General features: G+C 47.4%; 1 protein-coding gene across 3 annotated transcripts in view; it reads left to right on the forward strand.

Annotated features, from left to right (window-relative positions):
* Positions 1-21,702, forward strand: part of LOC108918501 (zinc finger protein 385A-like) — a 61,563-nt gene extending 39,861 nt beyond the window's left edge. For 2 of the 3 annotated variants that reach the window (XM_018725821.2, XM_018725823.1), the window contains 6 exons: positions 1,582-1,692; positions 7,889-8,057; positions 13,427-13,741; positions 18,173-18,357; positions 18,961-19,053; positions 19,358-21,702. In XM_018725821.2, coding sequence (XP_018581337.1) covers positions 1,582-1,692; positions 7,889-8,057; positions 13,427-13,741; positions 18,173-18,357; positions 18,961-19,053; positions 19,358-19,600 — 1,116 coding nt within the window. In that variant the 3' untranslated portion in view covers positions 19,601-21,702. The remainder of the gene's footprint in view (positions 1-1,581; positions 1,693-7,888; positions 8,058-13,426; positions 13,742-18,172; positions 18,358-18,960; positions 19,054-19,357) is intronic. The other variant, XM_018725822.2, reaches the window with a different exon arrangement.
* The last annotated feature ends 1,760 nt before the right edge of the window (positions 21,703-23,462 follow it).

A 23,462-nucleotide genomic window follows, 5' to 3' on the forward strand; every position in this document is an offset into this window, starting at 1 on the left:
GAGGAGATGCGGGGGCTCGCCGGAGGTTCGGCAGGGTGAGGAGGTGTTTTCGAGTGCACAATAAGTCACCGGACTGTCCTCGGAGGCTGGAATTCAGCTTTGGTAGGCAGAGCGGAACTTTGGCAGAGCCGGAATTCAGCGTGCTGAAGCAACGCAGGCTTGGCCGATAAGGGGAAACTGACTGATGTAGGCAGGGCTTAGAGGAAAGCGCAACCGCGGCCGTGAAGGGCTTTGCCGTGTGGATTTTTCAGGGCTCTTCTGGGTGCGTCTCCATCGGACACTGGCAGGTGTTTCTGGAGTGCCGGCGCAGAGGTCCGCAGAATGTCTGTAGGAGCTGGAGTTGAGGACTCTGGATGAAGGTGGTGGAAAACGCAGGATCTGACGGAAGCAGCTTTTGCGGTCGAACCCCACCGTGCGTGTGAGAGGAGGTCACGCATGGTCAGTCTGGCATCAGTTTGACATTGGAATTGTCTCTAGCTGAGTGTGGCACACACTGCAATGTGGGGGCTGAGGGAGCAGCTGTTCCAGCTGTAGTGCTGTGAGGTGAGAGGCAGAGGAGGTGCAGATGTGGCGGAATTGTGTGTTTGAGGCCCCAGAGGAAAAGGGGGTCTACAGTGTGTGTGTGAGGATCCACAGGAGGATGTGGGTGCACCGTGTGCGGGAGGATTTAAAATGTGCTCATACTAATGGACTCAAAACTGTGGTTTTATGTACGGTTATGGATTTCTTGTTACCGTCAGAGCTTTGCAAGCTTGTGCTGGAAGCAGGGAATAGAGAAAATCTTTTTTCCTCTCGACAGAAAAAAAAACGGCAAATCGGGCAACGGGAATAAACCGAACCCGATCCGGAAACATTTTACGTATTTGCTTCATCTAAAACATTTAAGTCTACTTCTCCTTACGCTGATTTTTCACCAAGTTTGCTTTTAATCCGTTTCTTCTAACTTCTCTTTTCGGTTTTGTAAGCACCGCACCCGCCAATCTAATAATAAATCTAATAATAAAAACGCAGGGTCAAAGGTCAACCCACTGGCTGCGAAAGATGTGCTCGGCAGCTTAGATATAAATGTATTTAGAGCAGTGCTCCCCTTTTCCAGTAATAATTCTTTCCATGTACTTTTGAATTTGACATGACATGCATGCAGCTATTTACCAAAGTGGTGCATCTAACAAAGGATGACGGCGTGTTGTGTGTTGTCGGTGTGTTTTCCCTGAGAGCTCATATGGCCCAGTGTTGAGTCTGCTCGCCTGGTTGTCACACTGACTTGCTGGGAATGGGCACTGGCACCCCCAGCTGCTGCAGATGACCAACCACACGGCCCAGCCAGTTGACCGCACGCGCTCGTTCCCTCCGGCAGCAAGGCCGAGGATTGTCCAACGGGCCGCGGAGCACGAGCTTCCGTCAGGAGCTGCGCTCTTGCATCGTTGGAAGATGTCAACCGAAGAGGATACCGAGTGTTGTTAATGGACGGAGTGCTTGGATCGGGGTCACGCGTGTTGAGCAGGGCTCTCCACACCTGATACAGCTTGCCTCTCAACTTTTGACAGTTGTATGTGTTGGTGTGTGCCTTTCTCTCGATAGATGGATCCAGTCCAGAAGGCTGTGATCAACCACACTTTTGGGATACCGCTGGTGAAGACAAAGCGGCCAGTCATCTCCTGTAACGTCTGCCAAATCCGCTTCAATTCAGAGGTATGTGCCTGTCTTCATGTATCTTCTTTCACCTGTTTGTGAGCAAAAGGGATGCTAGGTTTTACTCGAGGAAGCTAAAGAAGTAGACTGGGAGTTGTTTACCTTAGTCACAGGGCCTGACAGGACCACATTCCCTGACCCACACAGGACCCTGAAGCAGGGTGGCTTGATCATGCTTATGCAGAGATGCCCATATGTATGTGTGTGTTTGCATGTGATGTGTGGTGACTAAATGTTTTGCTTTCCTTGTGGGTAACTGGCTGTGGGTGTGACTTGCTGGGAATGGGCACTGGCACCCCCAGCTGCTGCAGATAACTAACCACACGGCCCAACCAGTTGACCGCACGTGCTCGCTCCCTCCAGTAAAAAGGCCGAGGACTGTCCAACGGGCCGCGGAGCGCAATGTCCCCATTAGGATGGTAAACCATGGAAATGGACATTGCGGCGATGACACCATAACATAAAATGCCCTTTTTAAAAAGGGACAAAGTTTTTCGGTTGCTATCACATTTTATGTATTTGTGTTTTTTCAATTTCTTGGTTTGTGTTGGAAAAATGTTCTGTTTTCAGATTAGAGCCAGAGCGAACTGGCATCTGTGACGTTGTGCACGTCGTCTACGGTGTCAGCGGTGTGTGTGGTGCACGGTGAAGTGGATGGCGGTTTACGGATGTGTGCGAGGCGGTTGAGGTTGGCTTCGGGGGCCTCGCCGAGGCTCTGCCTGCCGATGAAGCAGATTCGCCGAAGAGTCTCGGGTGTCCCTGTCAAAGGGCACAGTGTGTTTACCTAGGTGGCCTTTCATTGAAACACTTGGCACTCGTGTCCAAAAGTGTGTCAGTTCCTTGTCTGATTAACTACAAGGGTGAATGACTTTGGGGACTGCCAAAAAAACTGTTTGTTTCATCACCATGGAAAGTTGATTAAGCTCTTGGACGATCACAAAACGGTTCCAGAGTCGTGTGCCAATATTTTACTTACGACATTGTCTAGCTGTGGAAAGAATTAGCAGACACGAAACATCAAACTAGGCCTGTGGAGCTTTACAGATGAAAAAAGCAAGCAATATATGTTATTGTACACAAACAGGATAATATTATAGGAGCCCCTGCATGTTATGTGTATCATGGACTGAGTAAGTACGCTCTTACGCGTACTGCTTGTTAACAATATTTGCGGATTATGCTGATCATAATCCACATTTATGCACTTTCAGCTCTGGGGGCGGCATGTACTAAAACTAAGGACGGGCTACGACTGTGGAGAAAATGCGATGCTCTGGAGCACAGTACCACTGTTACAGTGAGCTGAGCGGAGCGGTGGCCATGTGGTGCATGTGACTATCTGCAGGAAGAGGTGGTGGGAGTGAAAATGATACCCACCTGGCTAAGGAGGATTGCGAGAGGAAGGGAGGGAGAGTGGGGGAGGTTGAGGGAGAGAAAGTGAAAGAGAGCGAGAGAGAAGGGGGAATGGAGGGGGAAAGAAGGAGAGAGAGGGGGAGGGAATGAAGAGAGGCACAGAGAAACTGTTCTACACCAATAAATGTTGCATAGCCAAGGTTTTTTCTTTTTTTTTTTTTTTCCCCAGAGCATAAATGCATAAGAAGTAGCTCTGGTACTAACGCATGGTTGTCGGTTTTTTCCACAGGAAACAAATTCGTTCATTTCCCAGTCTGTCATCCTGCAGGCAAACAAGTTTGACACACAAGCATGTCTGTAGGCATTGACACATGCCGTCTAATAAAGCACTAAATGCTTCACCCTGCCTCGGGGCTGGAGCGAGGGGGTTTGGGTGTCTGGAACTTCGCAACAGCTGCCCGCTCTTTACCAGGCCTTCAGATGTTACCAGTCCCCTAAACAGACGTCTCTCTTCATTCCTCATCTGGGAAAACACGATGGCAGATTTGTGTTAGCGCAGGGTTATATTTCGGCCGGGTGTTGCCCCTGGCTGCAGAGCCAGCTTTTCTTGTTTTCGGCAGCACCATCACATAAAGACATAGTAGTGGAAAGCCAACATACCCTCACCAAGTGACCTCACCGGGGCATAAAACCATTAAGAATGGCTTGAGATAACCGATTTCAAAGCCCAAACGCAAGCCTGCAGGAGAAGCTCTGCACTCGGCAAGGGATTCTTAAAAAGGGAGAATGTCTCAGCAAAGAGGTTGAGATCCATGGTACAGAATCAAAATGACGTTTTGGATGTTGCTCATTTTGGCCTCAGAATAAATGTCCAGTTCATTAAGTCACACTAAGCAGAAGAGCGTATAACCAAAATAGTCCAAACTTGTTTTCGTTTTTTTGGATTTATTGATTACGTGATCTATACATCTCATTCCATTTTTTGGTTTCATCTTTCTTCTCTGGAGCTAAAAGGCTGGCAGTACAACACCTTTGACATCTGTGTTCTCTCCCAGGAAGGGAAAGTCAAACGTATTACAGACATCCTCTCATTTAAACAACCCTTCCACTCTATTTTCTTCTCACTCCATTGCCTTTGAACTGAGCAGACATCCATACATAATATTGAGGATGCTAAAGGAGGAGCATTCCAAAACCCCTCACTCATTCGCTCTGAGAAAACCAGATGCCCGAAGCTTATGTAGTCGGGTAGACTCTAGCCACCAAAATCTCTCCAGATTTGAAATAAGAATGTTCAAACAGCTTTTTTGTGCAGATTTTGTAGCAATAATCACCAGAACAGCAACATCTCAGCAGAGGACCAGCACCAAAAAGCACTAAAAGGAGAGGCACTTGGAATAAAATCGCAAAATAAAACTACCCAGCAGTCCTATCACAGCACATCTGCCTCACCCAGTTGCACGACTGGCTCCTGTAGCCATCAATTACACATTAGGGTAACGGGCTGAGTCTAATCTCAGAAGCTTTCGTGTTGCATGTCAAGGGTGGGGCAACTTATGATCACGCGTGAACACCCTCATGACGCGACAAAGCCCTAGAACTGCTCTGCCCATTTTTCTGCGGGAATCTGCCGCAAGAAAGCAGCCCATGAAAGATATATGAGCTTCTAGCTTGCGAGGGCTGTCGTTTAATGGACGAAATGAAGCGCGATCGGTTTCTACTTCGCGAGAGCGGCGGAGCTGGTCCTTCCCAGGCGTGTGCAGGCTGTTGGGGTGGCGTAACCCCGCCGTGCTGCAGGACTGACGTCACAGCGTGGCCTCCGCCGCATCGGAGCACAGCGTGGCGCTGCCGCAGTGCCGTCGGCCCGGCCCGCTCTCCCGTAGCCGCTCAACCGTCTGGAAACCGAGCGCTTCTCCGTCGTGCCGGTCCCTTCTCTTTTTCCGCGTTTTTCCTTTGCTCTGCTGTGAAACATCAAAGAGCCAAAGAGCCCCCCGTGTTGGAGAGCTATGCAAGAGGACAAATGAATTAAATGAAAATTTCCTCCCTCCCAGCTCTTTCGCTCTTATCTGTCTCTCCTTCCTTCATTTGTGCTCCTGCATATCTTTCCCCATTCCTCATCTCCTAGCATTTTCCCTCCCTCCCTCCCTCCTTTCAATCCTTACATTCTTTGGCAGCCTTTTTCTCTCTTACTTTCCAATGTCTTTCCCATTTCGTCCACATTCCTCTTATCTGCCCATCCGCTCCCCGTTTCTCTCTAATCCAGATCAAAACGCTGCTCGCCTCACCAGAAAATAATCCTGTTTTCAGAACCGGTCAGACACGCTGAGATGGAGCTCCGTGTCGCAGTGCAGAACGCCGTACCGAACCGTGTTCCATACCATTTCCTTTCACCTATGTTCTGCTGCCTGCTTTGGCAATCCTCCTGTCATGGCCTCCCCATCCTCAGTGGGAATGATGCCCTTCGCTCCAAAATATCCCCGTCGCATTTACATAATGACATCTATCTAAGCACCATCATCATAAACTTCAATGATCTCCCATGACACCATGCTGAGCTCCGAGAAGGCTCTGCTGTTTAAACGACTACCCCGGAAAGATCTTCCCATCTACATTTCAAATCGTCCTCAGATCACACTGCCGTTATTGAATTACAGCTTTCAAACTTCTTTTCGCCTTTTTAATATGCAGACTTTGGAGCAGCTGCCCTACCATGAGGAGAAGGGTCTGCAGGAGTGAGGTTTATATATATAGAGCTACAGCTGCTTGACATGTGAAATCTGCCCTGTTAATTTTGTGCCGCTTCATTTGCTCAGAGAGCTAAAGCAGATGCAGGTGTCACCGTGGCCCTCTTGCTTAGTGGTAATCTCTGCCGCAGCAGCCCTCTCGTTCAGCCTGCTTATGTGTTGGAGGGGCTTATGCCGCTCGGTGATCTGAAATGGATTGTATGCTGACAAATGGAAACCCAACACCTTCATTTTAGAAGCGGCAATCTCTCCGCGAGCACCCTCTTTGCCGCGGTAATGTTTTCAAAAATATCCCATCCGTTGGGTCATATCCTAGTTTGCTACGTTTTTAACACTTCCGCGCCTTGCATAAGATCGAGAAAGTAGTTTCAAGATCTTCCCTCTTGATTTTAAATATTTTAACAAGAATTCATGTATTCGCTTTTCAGCAAACAGGGGGTTACGGGTGAAGGTGAAATAAAACAAACACACACACACACACACACACACACACACACACACACACACACACACACACACACACACACACACACACACACACACACACACACACACACACACACACACATTTTCAGAACCGCTTGTCCCATACGGGGTCACGGGGAACCGGAGCCTACCCGGTAACACAGGGCGCAAGGCCAGAGGGGGAGGGGACACACCCAGGACGGGACGCCAGTCCGTCGCAAGGCACCCCAAGCGGGACTCGAACCCCAGACCCACAGGATAGCAGGACTGCGGTCCAACCCACTGCGCCACCGCACCCCTAAAACAAACACACTTTGCACATATCAATGGATAGCCTGCAGGCCTGCCATCTGATGCTATGTACATCCAGAAACTGCATACTGAATGAATAATCAAGTCAGAGTGTTTGTGTCGGACAATCTGTCTCTCTTTCAGCATCAGCTGAAAGGCAACACTGGAATTTTTTGGCCGGATAGAGTTACACCAACCGCTTATTAATAATGTACCACACTTGGGCGGGCGCGGTGTGGCAGGGGAGCCTAGTTCCCTCATGGAGTTTAAACAAGCAGGCAGGTGACGCGGTGTTCTGTTGCTAAGACTTGTCTTTCAGCTCATGCTAATAAGATCTCTGGTGTCCGACTGCTGAGCCGTGTCGCTATAGGCAGCTTTGTACGGCCTATAGGACAAATGGCTCCTTGCTTAAGACAGAATGTGTCCCTCGTGTTCACTGGTGTCATTAGTAAAACCGGGCTGCTCCTCAGCCTTGAAGAACAGCTTTAGTTTTCATCTCTCTAGCGCGGGCTTCTGAACTCGGGGTGCGGGGATTCCTTGGGGGTAGGCGGATGGGCTTTGGGAGTCTGTGAATTGTAGACGGGCCTTGAAAATCACACTAATTTAAGAAAATAAAAAAAAATAAATCAAATGCAAAATATTTCTATGCTATTACTATTCTGTGACATAATTCTGTTGGAAATTAATCAAGTTTCGGTGGAATAAATTCTGTGTAATATTTCCTCTTAATTAATTGGATGTTCTTTTTTAGGAGTGGTCCTTAGCTTCCATCAGTGTTTTCAAAGGGGCGTGTTGCCCTAGAAAAGGTTAAGAAGCTCTGAGTCAAATGTTTTACATTTAAATGTGCTTATTTAACTGTGACTTTTCTCCAAAGTAACTCGCAATGATTTATCCATGTACACGGCCGGGTCATTTTTACCACAGCGATTCAGGGTAAGTGTCTTACTCGATGTTGCTACAGCGGGAGATGGGATTCGAAGGCAGCGGCTCTGACCACTGCGATACCTGCTGCATTTCGTGGCTGGAATAAGGTCAGTGTCTGGGCAAGAGGCCAATCAGCTGTGCTTTTCATCATCCAAGTGGTGGCTGAGTGCAGCGGACTCTCTCTCCCTGGAGGATTCCAGATCCTGATCGGCGCTGCAGGTTCTCTCAGGGTACTCCAGCAATGTCGGGGTGCAGCGCGCATCTCTGCCTCCAAATGCTGCATGGCCACGCTTGGGGTTTCTACCGGATCTGTCTGTTTTGTGCACTTTGCCCGCTGCTTGTCACTTGTTCCTGTGGCAACCTGACCAGTGCGTCCCGTTCTCCATTCCCTACCCTCCCCCTCCCTCCACTGCGGGCAGAGTCAGGCCGAGGCTCACTACAAAGGCAACCGGCATGCCAGGAGAGTCAAAGGCATTGAGACCTCCAAGGGTCGCCCTCAGGAGAGCGACAAGCCCCCTCCCCCCACGGCTTCCCCTTCCACCCCAGGACCATCACCAGCCACCTCGGATGCTGACCCCAGCAAACAAGGTGAGCGTGCATGACTCATCATTTCATTGGCAAAGCAGCACGTGACTCCTTTAGAAAAAAAACCACATCCTGTTGTTTTCTGTAGTACATTCTAGTCGCGTTTTGTACGCCGGGCTTGAAATATCTGTGTAAAACTCGAAAAATAATAACAAAAGGATTGAAAAGTTGTTTGATTTTCTAAATGAAAGACAAATGCTGTAACTATTTCGACTATTAGTTGGCCAAACATACAAAACTCACGTAAAACTGTTGAAATATGTTAGAATTTTAAAAAGGAAGAGAGAAGTCAGTGCATCAATCTTTATGTTGCATTTAGAAAAGCAATATTTCTTGGTATTTTGGTAAACACTTTTTGCAGAGTACCGCTCTAGCCAAACTTGTAAATGTTTAATTTAAGCTATATTGAAGTTGGCCGCCATCTAAAACAAGAACGCTGTTAAATTTTTTCTAATTACTACAACACGTTGCCATTGTTGCCGTCATTACCGCAAAGGACCGACGTCTGACACACACACCAGAGGAGAATAAGCAAGAAATCCAAAAAACTCCTTGTGCTGTGTTCAGTCGGTGAAGGGCTATTAAGTTATTGGGTGTTGTGTATGGGAAAAATATAACTATATATCTACATACAACTCCATAAATATTGATCGCAGGGTAATAGTCATGGACAGAGGGCACAACATGGGCGGCCTGTTGACTGCACCCACCTTGTCCTTCACAGCTCTTGATGACACAGTTTGAACTTTCAGTTGGTGATTCCTATTGATCTTTCACAGGAATGGGTCCAATGTCCTCCACGTACATGTGTGTGTCAGCTGGTACTAGGCTCTTGTCCTCTACAGAGCCAGCCATACGACTGGTAGCCTGGACATCCCCGTCTTTGTCCTTATCGGGATCTTTTCCAAGGGCTTGTGGTGCTCAAATGAAAATCTAAAAAATACTGGGGCACACAAGATCTTTTTTGCTGGGCAAATACTGAATTAGTGGACAGAGAAACAGGCGAAACAACACTACAGGGGACGATGGAGAACAGAAGAAAGTCAGAGTAGGGGCCCGGAAACGGCACACTGATACGACTGACACAGCTGGTACTGAGCAGTGATATAACTGATAGAACTGGTCTGAATGGACAGCAGCCAAAAAAACGGTGGCAGATAGTTATGTGGGCTGACAGGGAGCATGGAGGATGCTGCAGGGGTTCCTGGTGATGCCAGCTAGTGTCGTCCCCCATCTCTTTCCAACCATCTCTCGGACCGCAGGGGCCCAGTGCGCAAGAAAGGCACCGATACGAGAATGAGGGTTCACGGAGCGGGATCCATAGTGGCGAAGCAGTAGCTTGTCACAGGCAACCCGTGAGGATTTGCTTACCAAACTCCCAGACAACTCGATTAATTTTTCAGTGCTCTCTGAGCGCCGCCCCGCTCTCTTCAACACAACTCAACTCAATCTCGGTAAAAACTTCCATTGCTCAAACTGCGCTGACAAGAATTTAGTGACTGCAGGAAACAGGATGTGGTTGCGATTAAGGCTTTTTCGCTCAGAGATGTGTCCGATATGGCAATGCATCCATCTGATATTAAATGATTGGTTTGTTTGTCTTCAGTTTGCCCAAGTGTCAAGAATCATTAGCGCTGAAGAATTACTCCATGTTTTTGGCTCATATAGACTTTGCAGTTGTATGGAATCCAGCTGAGCAGTGATGTCAGTCTGAAAGAATTCTGAATGGAAGAAGCAGTTTCATGCCAGATGTAACATATGTCCGTCCCGATACGAAACCCGATATGAGCGAAGCAACGCCTTCGCCGGCCCGAGTTTCTTTTTCGTGGTCTCGCACTGTTGTTTGTACATCTGAGCCTTGTACTCTTTGTCTTTCTGTAAAACCAGCTCTAAAGCAAAACTTTCACAGATCTGACAGGCCTTTGGAAGCCAGTGACCTTGCTCACATCTGGAATGAGTCTTCATGAAAAAGACCATTGAGTGGAATGAAGGGAGGGGATGGGGTGTAGGGTAGAGGTTCAACAGTGCAGGCTCCAGTCGGTCATGTAACGCAGAGCTGATAGAATTACATGGCCTTCTTATCGAGCCAAAGCCATGGCCGGGGGCTTAGGAGTGAGAAGTATTCCCATGCTTCATGTGGAATCTAATGCTTTGTTTAGATTCTTAAACTACTGATCCAAGGATGCTTTCGGTCCGGATGAAGAGGCAGACCTGCGACTGTGTTGCCGTCAACTAAAATCTGGACCCGCTAACACCCTACTTATACCCACTTTGTTTCAGTGCTGGAATCCAACAAAGTAACTTCTCTGAACTGTTGGCAGTAAATGAAATGAGACCGAGTATCACTCTGAAGAAAAACACCGCAAGTCTTCCAGGAGTAAACAGATCCATGAGGGAAGGGGCCCAATGGAAGGGGACTCGGGGGGAGGGGGTTGTGACACTGGCCTAAACTGGGTGGTGCAGCAGAGCTGGTCCCTGTGTTAAGCGTAACCGCAGTCTCTTTGACTGATGCCTGCCTCAAGTCAGTGTGCACTGACGCACATTAGCACGCGGTCCTGCCTGGGTAATGTGTAAAAAGTGGTTTCACATGTTGTAAAAGGGCCATAAAATGACAACATGAGCACCGGAGGGTAACGGCTGGTAATGTGTAGCAAAGCAAACAAGCTCCATCCAATAACAGGCTATACAGAGTTAAGAATTAATGTCATTTTTACGAACAGATTTGCGTTAAACTGATGGGGGGGGGGGGGAAACAACAGCAATGAATTTATGCAAAATTAGCTCGAATTTTTCCTGTAAATTATCGTTATCTCAGATCGTGAAAATGTCTTAATTTAGTTCCACAGAGAAGCGGAAGACGGTGAAATGCAGCACGGGTCCGATGAGCTCCTCGGCACAGTTTTTGCCGTCGTGACATTAAGCGCATGTTTCAAGGACAGCCTGCTAATTTGGTACTTTTCATTTAATGACAAGCTCCGTACCTGCTATTTATTCAGAACTCCTCCGTTTGCAGGCATTGTTTTGCAAGCTGTCATAACCTGGCGATCGGCCGAGGCCGGGGGCCGAAGAGAGCGGACACCGCGCTCCATAATTAATCAGCTGCCCGTCACAGCCGCGATCCGCCGGCGTCAGGTTGCACAGCTTGTTAACCGCTAACTCCGCACACGAGTGCCGCTGGGGGTGCCGGCGGAGGCAACGGAGGGTCGCGGAGGACGGGGGGGCGGAGCTCCTGCGTTCTGGATTATCCCCACCGTTGAACCCTTCGAAACACTGGAGAGATGCTGCTTTGTGCTTGTTTATCCCAACACATCACACATCCGAACCGCTCTAATCGCCGCGGTCCATTTCAGACCGAACATACGATCAATCGCAGAGCTAAAAGAAGAAGGCGGCCACCCCCGAGAGCCATAAAAGATGATACTCTTTATATTCACAATAAAGTGTTGACACCGTGGTTTCGGGTGAAGGCCATCAATATTAGATTAGCTCGGTCAGGCATACCATTAACACACGGCATTCGGCGTGGTTTGTTATTTCATCAGACATTAAACGCTAGTTCGCATAATGCTGGCAGCTGAACTGCAATGGTATCTGAGCCGTTTCAGTTTTACGTTTGTGGCTGAAACAGGGTGCCGGTTGCCGCTTGCACGCCGGCTAAGCGATCCCATGTACGTCAGCCGCTTCCCCTGAGAAATACTTGTTTGAAATTAGGCAACATGACAGGGTGAAAAATGTTCCGCACATCGAAGACCGTTATCCTGCTGTCTTGGGGATTCGTGATGACAATGAGTACACCGAAGAGGCCTACGTTTCTGCAGTATATGAGGTTAAAGGGGGACAAATATTGCAGAAGTTGTTGAGTTCACTCCCTCCCGTGTATGTTGTACGGTTCCCACAGCGATGTGTTCGAAGGTCAAATTCTCATCCCCTTTTGCCTCTCCCGGTCCTGCCACTCCCATCCCTTGGTGGCTTAACTCAAGCCATATGGCTTATTCGCATCAAAAATCCGAGCGTGTGTGTGTGTGTGTCTGTATAAATGAGCTTGGGGAATTGTGTGCGCGTTCACACTTTTGGCCCTTTTCCTTCTCAAGGCCCCCCGTTCCCCAGGCGTTACCGCTGCCATTGCCGACCTATGCCAGCGAGACCAAGATGTAGGGAAGGGTCTGTTCACGTATCTGCTTCTGGTTCCCACCGCTTTCATCCAGTGGGGTTTTTCAAGCTCCTGAACCCGTCAATGTGAAACGGTCGGTGAGCCTCCAGCGCACATCTTCTGTGACATGCAGGAAAGGAACATGCAGGAAAAATCCACCATCGCGAGACCTCGTTTGGCCTGGAAAGCGCAGGTTCCCCCACCAGCCTGGCTTTTGAACGGCATTCAGGCAAAGCGTTTGCTTTTTACTCCTCTAAAAGTGGAAAAGTCACCCAAAAACCATTCCATGTGCTTTTGCTTTTGTTGTTACGCCTCCGCTCGTTTCAGTGAAGTGCTGACAGTGCAAAGACACAAATATGTGTCAGATTTTCCATTACCTATAACCGGGACAAGCGGTTGTTGACGATGGATGGATGGATGGATGGATGGATGGATGGACTCTCGTGTACATATACCGAAGTATTTTAGGGCTCCCAAGCTGACAGAAAATAGTTCTTCATTCTAGAAACACTTGAAGCTGCGGTCTGGTGAGTTTTCTCTTTGTCCACAGAGATTTCGGTTTAAATGAAGCCGACAGACAGAACTTGGAAATAATTTCCTTCCCGATTCGGGTGCCTCGCGCACCTCAACCTGCGACACGTGCCGCGAGCATCGCATAAGATCGCAAGGTCTCCGCAGCGACGCCGTTCTCTGCTCTCGCGAAGCCGAGAGCTGCTTTGATTTCGGGTTTGGTCGCGTATGAATAAATAAAATCATGCTCCTTTTCTTTCTTATGCTGCTTAAAATAACACATTTTCCGTCCCAAAGCAACGTCGAGAAGTGAATAAAGTCTCAGTGCTGAGGAACTCCTGTCAGGAACACTATCTAAGATAAATCTGCACCATTGAGTGTAACAGCTCTGCCACAAAGCTGATGCCACTTCCTGCAGAAATCAAAAGCGGTATACCGCATTACTCTGCACTTTGCGCTTCAGGAATGACTCACTGGAATGACCGACTAAGTTGTTCAAGGGGGAAAAAAACATATTGGGACATTGCTTCCATACACGTCTGCAAGGCGCCCTTGGCTGTGCGCACATTTCATCCTCCTGCTCTGACTTAACATCAGATTGCAGGATGCAAGAAGATTAACTCTGTCCCCCATGAGCATAACAGGAAACGGTGATGCCCTCTCTTGTCTTCTGTTGATAGCATGATTCATTTCCCTTTTTTGCTTCTTGCAGATGAGGCCCAACCCCATCCGTCCAACGGGCTGCCTTTGGCCTCTGGGCTCCTTCCTCTAACCGGACCTACGACCCCAGACGTCACCGTTGTCCCTCCCTGTCCCCTCCCTACCCCTTCCTCCACCACCTCTTCTTCCTCCTCATCCTCTTCCACAGGATGTGGAACCCCTCAGCCCATTCAGGGACCCCCAGGGGCCCCCTCCCCGGCTCCAAGTCCCTCCGAATCGGAAGAGGACAAGGCTAAGAAGCTGCTGTACTGCTCACTGTGCAAAGTGGCTGTAAACTCCCTCTCGCAGCTAGAGGCGCACAACAAAGGTGAGCCTCAGCAATGCTTTGTAGTCCGCCAGAGCAAGTGTGCGTTTGCGGTACTGACTACTTCATTATGCGGCAAAGTGTTCACCAACATGGCAAGTGAGTGCATGATGCTGGGTACTCAAGGAGGGGCAGTGTGCCCATGGTGTTGGGTGCTGCTTTGGGGGGATGTAAGAGTATCATCTTGGGTACTTCACTGGGGTAAGTGTGAGTGTGATGCTCAGCTCTTCACTAGGTGAAATGTGTATGTTGCTAGGTTAATGACCAACGGCCTGTAGCGAACTGAGAGGCTGGCATGATCTGTGCATGATGTCAAAAAAAAATTAGCCTTTGAAAGATTTATGACAGCAACGTATGCTCCAGGAAAGGCTGGGAAAGGGCAGCGATACAGTACATTGTAATCGGCAAGGAAAAAGATGCAGTGATTAATTTTTCAGAGTGTACGTGTTGACATCGGCGGGCATAACTCAAATGACACGGCAATCCCTCCTTTGATTTATGACTTGCACATCACCGAGGGTGGACGGTATTCCTTTCTGCAAGACAGAGGAGCCTTTAATCCCTCAAAGGTATAGACTGGGCTGCATTATTCATGCATCCAATAGCTCTTACTCAGATCACAAGCGCCGGAGTACACTCATAGGGCTGTTTGCTTCTTTAATGAGGAAAGCTCCGATGCTGATGTTCTGGCTGTGTTCAAGTTTTCCCAGCCGTGCTTTTGCCTTATGTGGTGGTATGAATCTAGCGGACGATGGGTACATTCTCCTGGCCTTGTTCAGCAAAATGTTTCGATACACATCTGACGGGAGGGAAGTTCTTATGCCAAATACTGGACTGTTGTATTATGCCTCCTGTCCACAGTGATGCCAGTTGTGCATTGTTCAGCTCGACTGGACTTCTTAGCTATAGAAGCAGCTGACACTGTGTATTACAACCGAGTTCCCAGGAGGGCTGGGCATCTGCTGGTATTTGAGCACTCAGAGATTTATTTCTCTCCCAGTTGCACAGCCTGGGAGTTTTTTTGTTTTCCTTTCCTCAGTTGCCAGATGCTTAATTTCAGATCAGTGCATTAACAGGCTGAGCTCTCTGTTTGTTGTCTTTTTGCTTCCTTTTCACTGTCACTTGTAACAGCTGTGTGCAGTCTGTTCTTCAGAGCTCTGGGTCACTTGAGTACAGCGCTATGTAAAAATGAGCAGAAGTGAAAATGCAGATCTTATTTCCCGCAACCCTGTATGGGACAAGCGGTTCAGAAAATGTGTGTGTGTGTATTTCTACATGTACTTTTTTCACATTTAATACTGTATATTCTCCAGTTATTATATTAGCTTGGAGGGGAGCGTGGTGGCGCAGTAGGTTTGACCGGGTCCTGCTCTCCGGGGGGGCTTGGGTTCGCGTCCCGCTTGGGGTGCCTTGCGATGGACTGGTGTCCCGTCCTAGGTGTGTCCCCTCCCCCTCCAGCCTTACGCCCTGTGCTGCCAGGTTAGGCTCTGGCTCCCCGTGACCCTGCATGGGACAAGCGGTTTCAGATGATGATGATGATGAGTGTGTGTGTGTATGTTACATTGGGAGGGTCTCACTATACAACAGCAGTTGTGGATGACAAAAGGTAATAAAAGACTATCTGAAGGTTTTTGCATTTCAAGAGCAATGTATTCTAAATTAACATGAGCAACTTTTACACCTTACTCACAAACATACCAACTGGTGTAAAAAGGAAACACACACGCAATGGGGCCAAACAACTCAAATTGCATGTTAACCTTCTGAAACCGGTTTTTCAGACAAAGATTTCCAGATGTAGCAAACACAGGTGTAATAAAGCATATGTTACACACAAAAACTGCACTTCACGGTGTACAGGGTGAATTTGCATCAGATAGTATGAACATATGAGCCACTGCCTCGAGGCAAGTTATTGTTAAAAGATTTTGTTGGATCCCAATGATGTTCTATAAAGAGGAGAGTCTGGAACTAATTTCAATCACTTATCCTTCACCCTCTGAAAAATCTGAAATGAACAATCCCTCCAAAAATAGGAGCATGAAATCATATGTTGCGCAAGAGCTTGAGGTGGGTGGCGAGAGGGAGCGGGGTAAAAAGAAGTGAGTTGTAGGGGTGGGGGGCATCTGATCGGTATTAGACAAACCGGAAAAAAAACTCGTGATCAGAGGTTCTGCCACCAAAATACACGAGCACTGAAAGGACAAAAATGTGTAGGCAATTTTCATTTCCACAACTCTTAGGTGCTGTTTCGCCCCATTGCGAATGTCTGCGAGCCTCTATTTTGTTCGAAACCCAACCTGTCGCTCTGGGACGTCCGAAAAGCCAGAGTTTCTGCGCGGACAGAAGGGGCAATTATTGCCGCTTGTAAGGTCCAGGACACCACTCAGCTGCCGTTCATTTCTCATGCGTCTCTGTCAATTACACACCCAGGCGGGCATGAACCCGTGATTAGGCAATATGAAACCAGTCATTTATTGTGTTTTTATCGTTGTGTTTTTATGAGCCTGACACTGGTTAAAAACAAATTCCTGTTTTATGTGTCATACTGGCTCCACTACAGCAGAAAAATTGTGACATTAGTTTATTAAAAAATTCAGTTAGCGATGGCCAAGTTGCCCAGAGTTTGCCTGTAATTAGAGCTTAAACTTAGAACTGATTCTTAAACCCTTACGTTCACATCCATGCTTTAACTGCTCTAAGTGTTGATGCGCAGAATGGTCTCTCCATTCAGAACACCACGAAATTGCTGCCGTTAAAGCAGATTGAACGTAATGAAGGTAATATATAATGGAGCCAAAGCTGAAAACAGCTAAGGGAATATATACTATAATCTTTTTCTTAATTTTTTTATAATAAAAAATCTTAGCAAGTGACTTTCTCAATCTAGTGTTCAATAAAAAAAGGTGGCCAGAAAATGCAGTGCACTGGACATACTGTGTGCCACAGTACCGCCCCCTAGTGGTCAGTGTGAAAACAGCGCTTTCCAAGCTGACACTGGACCCAATGGGACAATTACATTTTACACTCCATTTATTTGCTGATGGCAGTAAGAATCACCTTGGCTGTTTCATGGTGGAACAGTGTCAGGGTGCAGAGACACTCATTTCCCTTTGGTAGAACAGTTAGAACACAATATAATGTGTCATCTGTCTATTTGACTACAGCAGAGACATCTAGTCCAGGAAGGCCCTTGCATTTAATGACCTATTATTGAAAGTAAATGGATTACTTGAGGGCTCGCTATAATTAGTTTTAGTGGTGGAGTACCTAAAATGATGAAAAGACAGGTAATTAGTTTTATGCTTCTTCTCCTGCTCATACAAATACAATGTATGAGATAAAAAAGCATAAACGTCATGTAAAATACAATGTGGGTGATTAGGGGTTACAGTGAATACGTGTATTTTTTACACTAATCGCTTACAAAGGTTTATTCAGATGAATCATTATTTTATGATTAATAAGAATTTATTGTTTTACGGTTCAAGATGATTGAATTAAATGGTATATTCTATAACCACAAACCCTCTTGACACAAATTTCTTCTACCCTCAGGATAACAAATATTCCTTGAGAAAATTTACAGAAAATTAACTCTACTCTACTCATTTGCATTAACCGCCTGTCTTGGTTAGGGTCATGGTGGCCTGGAGCCTATCCTGGAATCACTGGGCCAAAGGCTGAGGTGGGGTAGACCCTGAAATAGACACCAGTCCATCGCTGAAAATTTACTTTACTAATTCTTAATTATACTATTGATTTGATGAGCTGCTCATTTAAGAGACATTAAGAGCTTAGCAGTAATAAAGAGCAATATACTCGGGCAGCGGGCCAGGTCCAGTAGTTAGAACTACACACACACTGAAATCAAAAGCTTGTTGATGCTCAGTTTTGACCCTCTTTTCCTCAGAATTGCTGAATCCCTCCTTGCATTTAAGAAGAGTCTCGAAATTAATCTCTTCCCAATCTCCCAACAGATACATATATTAATTTTAATACAATCTGCTATGATTTGCATGTATTTGATGTGTGAATATCACTTCTATAGGCAACTACTTGAGAAATGTGCACCAGGAAAACGTTAGCAGCAAAAAAACAAGGTGTGCTTTGACAGTCATGTTTCTGCATCTAAAGCTTTTTGTTACTGAATACTGTATTGAGTGATTGTATATTTCTTTGGAGAAAAGTACCTAATACTAATAATAATAAAAAATGTGAACTGCCACTGAAGGCAAATTTCACTATCTTGGAACTGATAACATTAAAATGACTTCTTTCTGGGTGACTACAAAGCTCTGAAGAGAAGCCACAATTTTCATGAGTTGAAAAGTTCAGGTAATTTCATAATCATCTGACCTTTTCAATACAGTCACTGGCGTTAAGGACTGGAACCCCGTCGATTTCATCAGAGTGTCTTCATGTGCACCGCAGGAACCAAACACAAAACCATCCTGGAGGCCCGGAGTGGCCTTGGACCCATCAAGGCGTACCCTCGCTTGGGGCCCAAACTGAGCACAGAGCAGGGAGGGGGTTCTGTGGACCCCAACACTCAGGAACGCACCTTCCACTGTGAGATTTGCAATGTGCGTGTGAACTCTGAACTGCAGCTCAAACAGGTGAGAGACTCGTGAGGGCACTTCAGGGGTGCAAGGTCAGTAGAAGCAGAGTTGCTCTAGCTCTACCCTGGGCGAAGGACCACTCCTCACTGAGCAGACAACCCATCACCTGCTCCTGCAGGGAGACACACATAGCTGCAGCAAGGCTGACCACCTTTGCCTTCCTTTAGCCCAGCTGGCACTTGCATGTTAAAGTGTGTTGTTTTAACCAACGTCGCTCCTAACCGCGTATGAGCATGGGCCAGGAGCTGTACCCGATCACTCAGAACCAGCCGTAATCCAGCCCTTTGTCACCAGTCTGCCCCTCGCTGCCTAACCTAAACATCCGCAGCGGTGAAAAAGAAAACATCGAGCCAACTCGCAAACTGATTTCCTGAAGTTTCCCACCACAGCGTTTGTGCCGATAATTCACGTTTGTAAACACGCGGAAAAATGCTTGCGAGCAAATAAAGCGGCTCTCCGCATGCGAGAGAGGCGGCTTTCGCGGGAGAGCAGCCGCTCTGGGAAACGAGGGTTCCCCGTTAGCCGACCCCACGGCGAGAGCCGATCGCGCGTCAAAGCGCGCGACCCGGTTCCGTAAACGCTCTGCTTCTCGATCTCCAGCACATCTCGAGCCGAAGGCACCGGGATGGGGTTGCTGGGAAGCCCAACCCCCTGCTCAGTCGGCACAAGAAGCATCGGAACTCCGACATCACGGTACCTGTCTGCTCCCTGTTCCGAACAGGCCCCTCGGTCTGACTTTCACCCCAGGCTCTTTAGGATGATTAAAGGTGCAAAGATTTGAGCGCAATAGACGTGTTCCACGTTTACGGTTCGTTTAGTGGCCGTCATTAAAGTGGACAGTAACATCGGCTCGTTTTGGCAGGATCCAATTATATTCCGACTGGGGCGTTTCACTGGGGCGCTCGCTAAATGTTAAGAGATCACCACCAGATCACAGATCAGCATCATCACTAACCATCTCTCTTCCTTTTTTTCTGGCTCCGACCATGTCCTTCAGTCTTCGCTGTCCTTCCCTAAGGACCTCTCCAAAGCTCTGGGCGCCAGCCTTCTTCCCAGCCCGCTGGCGGTCGCCGCAGCGATGGCGGCTGCAGCGTCATCGAACCAGCTGGCTCTGCGTGCAGCGGGTCCTCATCCGCACCACCACCTGCTCCAGGGTCCACCGCTCAGCCACACCCTCCTAAGACCCGCTCCTGGGCCCATCCGCACCTCCCACGGGCCAATCCTCTTCTCTCCTTACTGACATACCCTCCAGCTGGGAGCAGCTGGGCAAGGAACTTCCAAAAGCACACTGTGAAGGAGTACATCTTTAAAAAAAAAAAAAACATGAAATAAGTCAGAAATACCCAAATGAGTGACGAGGAAGAAGTCACCCATGAGAAGACCCCCATGCTCTCCCTCTCCCTCTTAGTGACTGACGGACAGAGTACGGGGGAGGGGAAAGGGAAAGGTGCAATACGAACGCTGGTGGGACTCCTTGTAAATGTCTATGCTTTGTGTCACTTCTGCTCACTCTGAGATCATCGTTGTAGCAAATAGAGGAAAAACCAGTCATACTGTATATTTGACCAGTCGTGTAGCTCAGTAGATCCAGTAGACACAACGCCGATGGCCGCTTACTGTTCTGTACTGTATCATGCCACAGTTCACGTGGGTATTCCTGTCGTTCTGGTGTTGTGGATTCTCACCCCGTGCAGTCCGACACCCAGAAAAATCACGTTAGGTACGGTATGTGAGGTAGCTGCTTCAAGTGATCGTGGCTCATGTCATTTTGTGCCCGAGTACAGCTTTGGCCTCCAAGATGCGGCGCGGTACAACGAGAGGAGCATTGCACAAAATCCCTTGGGTGCTAGATCAGAACGGGGGGGAAGAGTAGTACAGGTGCCCCATGAGTAATAACGTGGCGAGCGATGGCACTGCGTAGTCATGAGAAAGGAGGTTTCGGCCGAGGGCCCCCTGCACACCCGGGCCTCAGGCGGGAGGGAACCATCGGGAGGAGGAGACGCTCGCTGCGTTTAATCGATACGATCGGTCGGTTACACGCAAATGTAACAAATAACGGAAATGCCCGGAATCAAACTGTTCAGCGTCTCGCTTTGGCCCTTGAGAACTTCGCGGCTCTGTCAGAGAACCCACGCTTTACAAGGCGCTGGACCGCCCCGTCTGTCTCTCTGCTCGACTAGAAGGCCGAAAGATGACTTTGTATGATGAATAGCCGCTTACGCCGACAAGCGTGAGCTCTCGCGGGAGCGAAGCAGCGAGCAGATTCGGTGTAACGGAAAACTCTGAAAAGGTCACACGTGCATTTATAGTCTATAGACGTTGGCGCCCCCCGTGGCTGGTCTGAAGGTGATCTCCTGGGATGACTGCTCACAGCGCTGCTTCCTCAACGATTGTTGGGTGATTGTTTCATGTCTGAGGATCTTAGGGACAGAAGCCGAAGAACAGTTCCCGTGATTCCCGGCGATCGGATGGCGTTACGTGCAGTGGGGTCCCAGGCGTTAACCGTTTTCGTGCGGCGCGGGATTTGAGGTCTAGCTTTTTCCTGCAACGTGTGATTTTCCCAACGTGGTCTTCAGCATGAGTGACCTTCCTTCCCACAATGTTGTGGAAGAGCAATATCAGGAGCGCCGCTGAGAAACACACAATAAGCCAGAAGGAGATGAATAAAGACGCGTAAAAAGATCAGCAGAGTCCGCAGAACTCCGTCTGAAAGATCCGTGAGTTCCGTCGTCTAATTTTGATATCCTTCTTCACTCTAAAGCCATGAATCTCTTTTTAATTCTGTTGATGATCATATCTATGGTATTATGGTAATTTTCCATCTGGTGGTTTTGCTGTCAGATTCTAAACAATTTAAATATGAGTACTGAACAAAAAAACAATGAAGCACATTTCTGAAGGTAGATGACATTCGTAGCTCCCGGAATGGAGGAACGAGCAAAGATAACGGTTAGAACTGTTAATACGAGCGACCCGTACGAATGAAATGTTGAAAGGAAAAAGAAAAGCAGTGAGAGGAGGTCGAGGTCCATTACAGCTCTGCAGCCTTATTGTGCACTCTGTTGAGAAATGAAACATTTGCTTGGGAATATGTTCACAAAGTAATACCATCTTGTTGTCTTGTCTTGTATATGATTCAGACTGCAGCACTGTGGCTCTTCCATGCTTGTCAGTTATTGCTGAACAGACCGTCGCGTAAATGAAACTAGGTTGAAGGTGCACTTTCACCACACTCAAACTGTAACAAAGGCCATCTGTCTTGAAGCTGTAACACGAAGAGGCTGATTCCTCCTGCCTGGTAGAAGCAACATGTCTGTTTAAGTCACCAGAGTCAGAAATCATTCAGTCTGAAGTCTTACAGGGTGTATTGCGCAATACTGTGGTATTTGCCTGCTGATGCTCTCCGAAGGGGACGTCCCAGACGCCGTCCCAACCCCTCGATTCAGGAAAGGTGCTCGACTTGGAGTCACAGCTTTGCCCCCAATGCCAACCCAGCGTAGATGTGCGCACACGGTACTTTCCTAGCTGGGTCGGCACAAATCCGGAAAAACCCGATTACCATTTTAGGCTTTTTTAGATTGTCGAATTGCTCCACGCACTAAGAAACAGTGGGAGTCAGAATGATGCTGAGACAGCCTTAAAAAAAAACACATAAACGACATCGTAATTTCGCAGAACGACAAAATAATTTGCATCCACGTATTTTTGCATTTAAATAATAAATCAAAATTCACGAAGTCGCTGATGCGTAGAGGTAATTTCGTGCGCTCGAGAGTTTCGCGGCTTACGGGACGGCAGTTCCCGAGGCCGTCGACTCGCACAAGCCAGTTGAAATGCTTGTTTGGGGAAGTGATGGAAATAGATGCAGAAAGCGAGATCCGCGTACACCGTGTTTTGTAACGCACTCATTTGTCACGCTCTTGCGTGGCCACGCAGCGAGAGTGAGGGAGCCTGGCGACTCCGTCATTGCGGACGCCATTTCCGCTCGTTCAGGATAATTAACATTCACAGCCACGGCTCCTCTCGAGCAGCATGCCCTCCAGGCCTCAGCTAGAATTATGCACGGCCATGTGGATGAGCGTATCGCAAGATTGGAAAGAAAACAGGAAGAAATCGAACTTACCGTGAGCATTTTTGTAGACTTCGACAAGGAGAAGCACCGTTACTGTAACCTCAGAATACTTGACCTTGATTTCTTTATGGACTGTCAAGCTCCATGAAGGTGTGAAGCGATGGATTCTAACCTGATTTTAACAGTTCAAAGTCAACACGCACAAGGACGCGTAAAGAAAGCAGAATTTGGTCCGACCGATGTGTAAGCCTTACTTAGTCCACCTGGACCGCCCAATATATATATAGAAATATTATATATCTTCTAAGGCAAAGCTTGTAGAATTTAGTAATGCCAACAAAGCTTTTCTGAAATTCTTACAGGGGAAATTTGCCGAATTGTAGCAATACATAACATAAACTAAGAGGCAGTTCTTCGTTATTGCAATAAAGTAAATAAAGGATTTAAAAAAAAATAAATGTAAATTAAAAGTAAAAACTTAACTGAATGACTATTGGTATAAAATGCAACATGAGACTACCTTGGTAATAAGTAACTATTGATTGTGTATACTGTAAAGGAATTATTAAAATCTCTAGCGCTTCCTTCTTTATGATTTCAAAACGAGGAAATAAATCATTTCAAAACTGACGGCGTTTAGTTCTTCATTATTTACCTGAGAGGTCTGCGGTTCTTTCTCTGACTGGGTCAATAGGAACTTTCATGTTCTGTTTCCTCCATCTCTTACTTCTTGTCTGTTGTTCAGCCTGTGACATGGTACAGCCTTCGTAGCAATGAAGATTCCTCAATCGATACTGTGTACGTTATAAGCATTTTTAAATGGGCGAAATACATCAAATGTATTTAACTCAGAGAAAACATTTAGATCATGTTTAGTTCAGTCTTATGTTTTTAGAACAATTCTGTACCAAGGTGAAACCCCTGTGGTTTGCACGTCTAGCCCGGACACCGACGACCTCAGGAACTGAAATAAATGACTGAAAAACAGGCTTTAAGAGTTAAAACTTTGGATCCCAAGGCCTGATGTGCA

The sequence above is a fragment of the Scleropages formosus genome, chromosome 22 (assembly GCF_900964775.1).
Source record: "Scleropages formosus chromosome 22, fSclFor1.1, whole genome shotgun sequence".
Taxonomy (NCBI): domain Eukaryota; kingdom Metazoa; phylum Chordata; class Actinopteri; order Osteoglossiformes; family Osteoglossidae; genus Scleropages; species Scleropages formosus.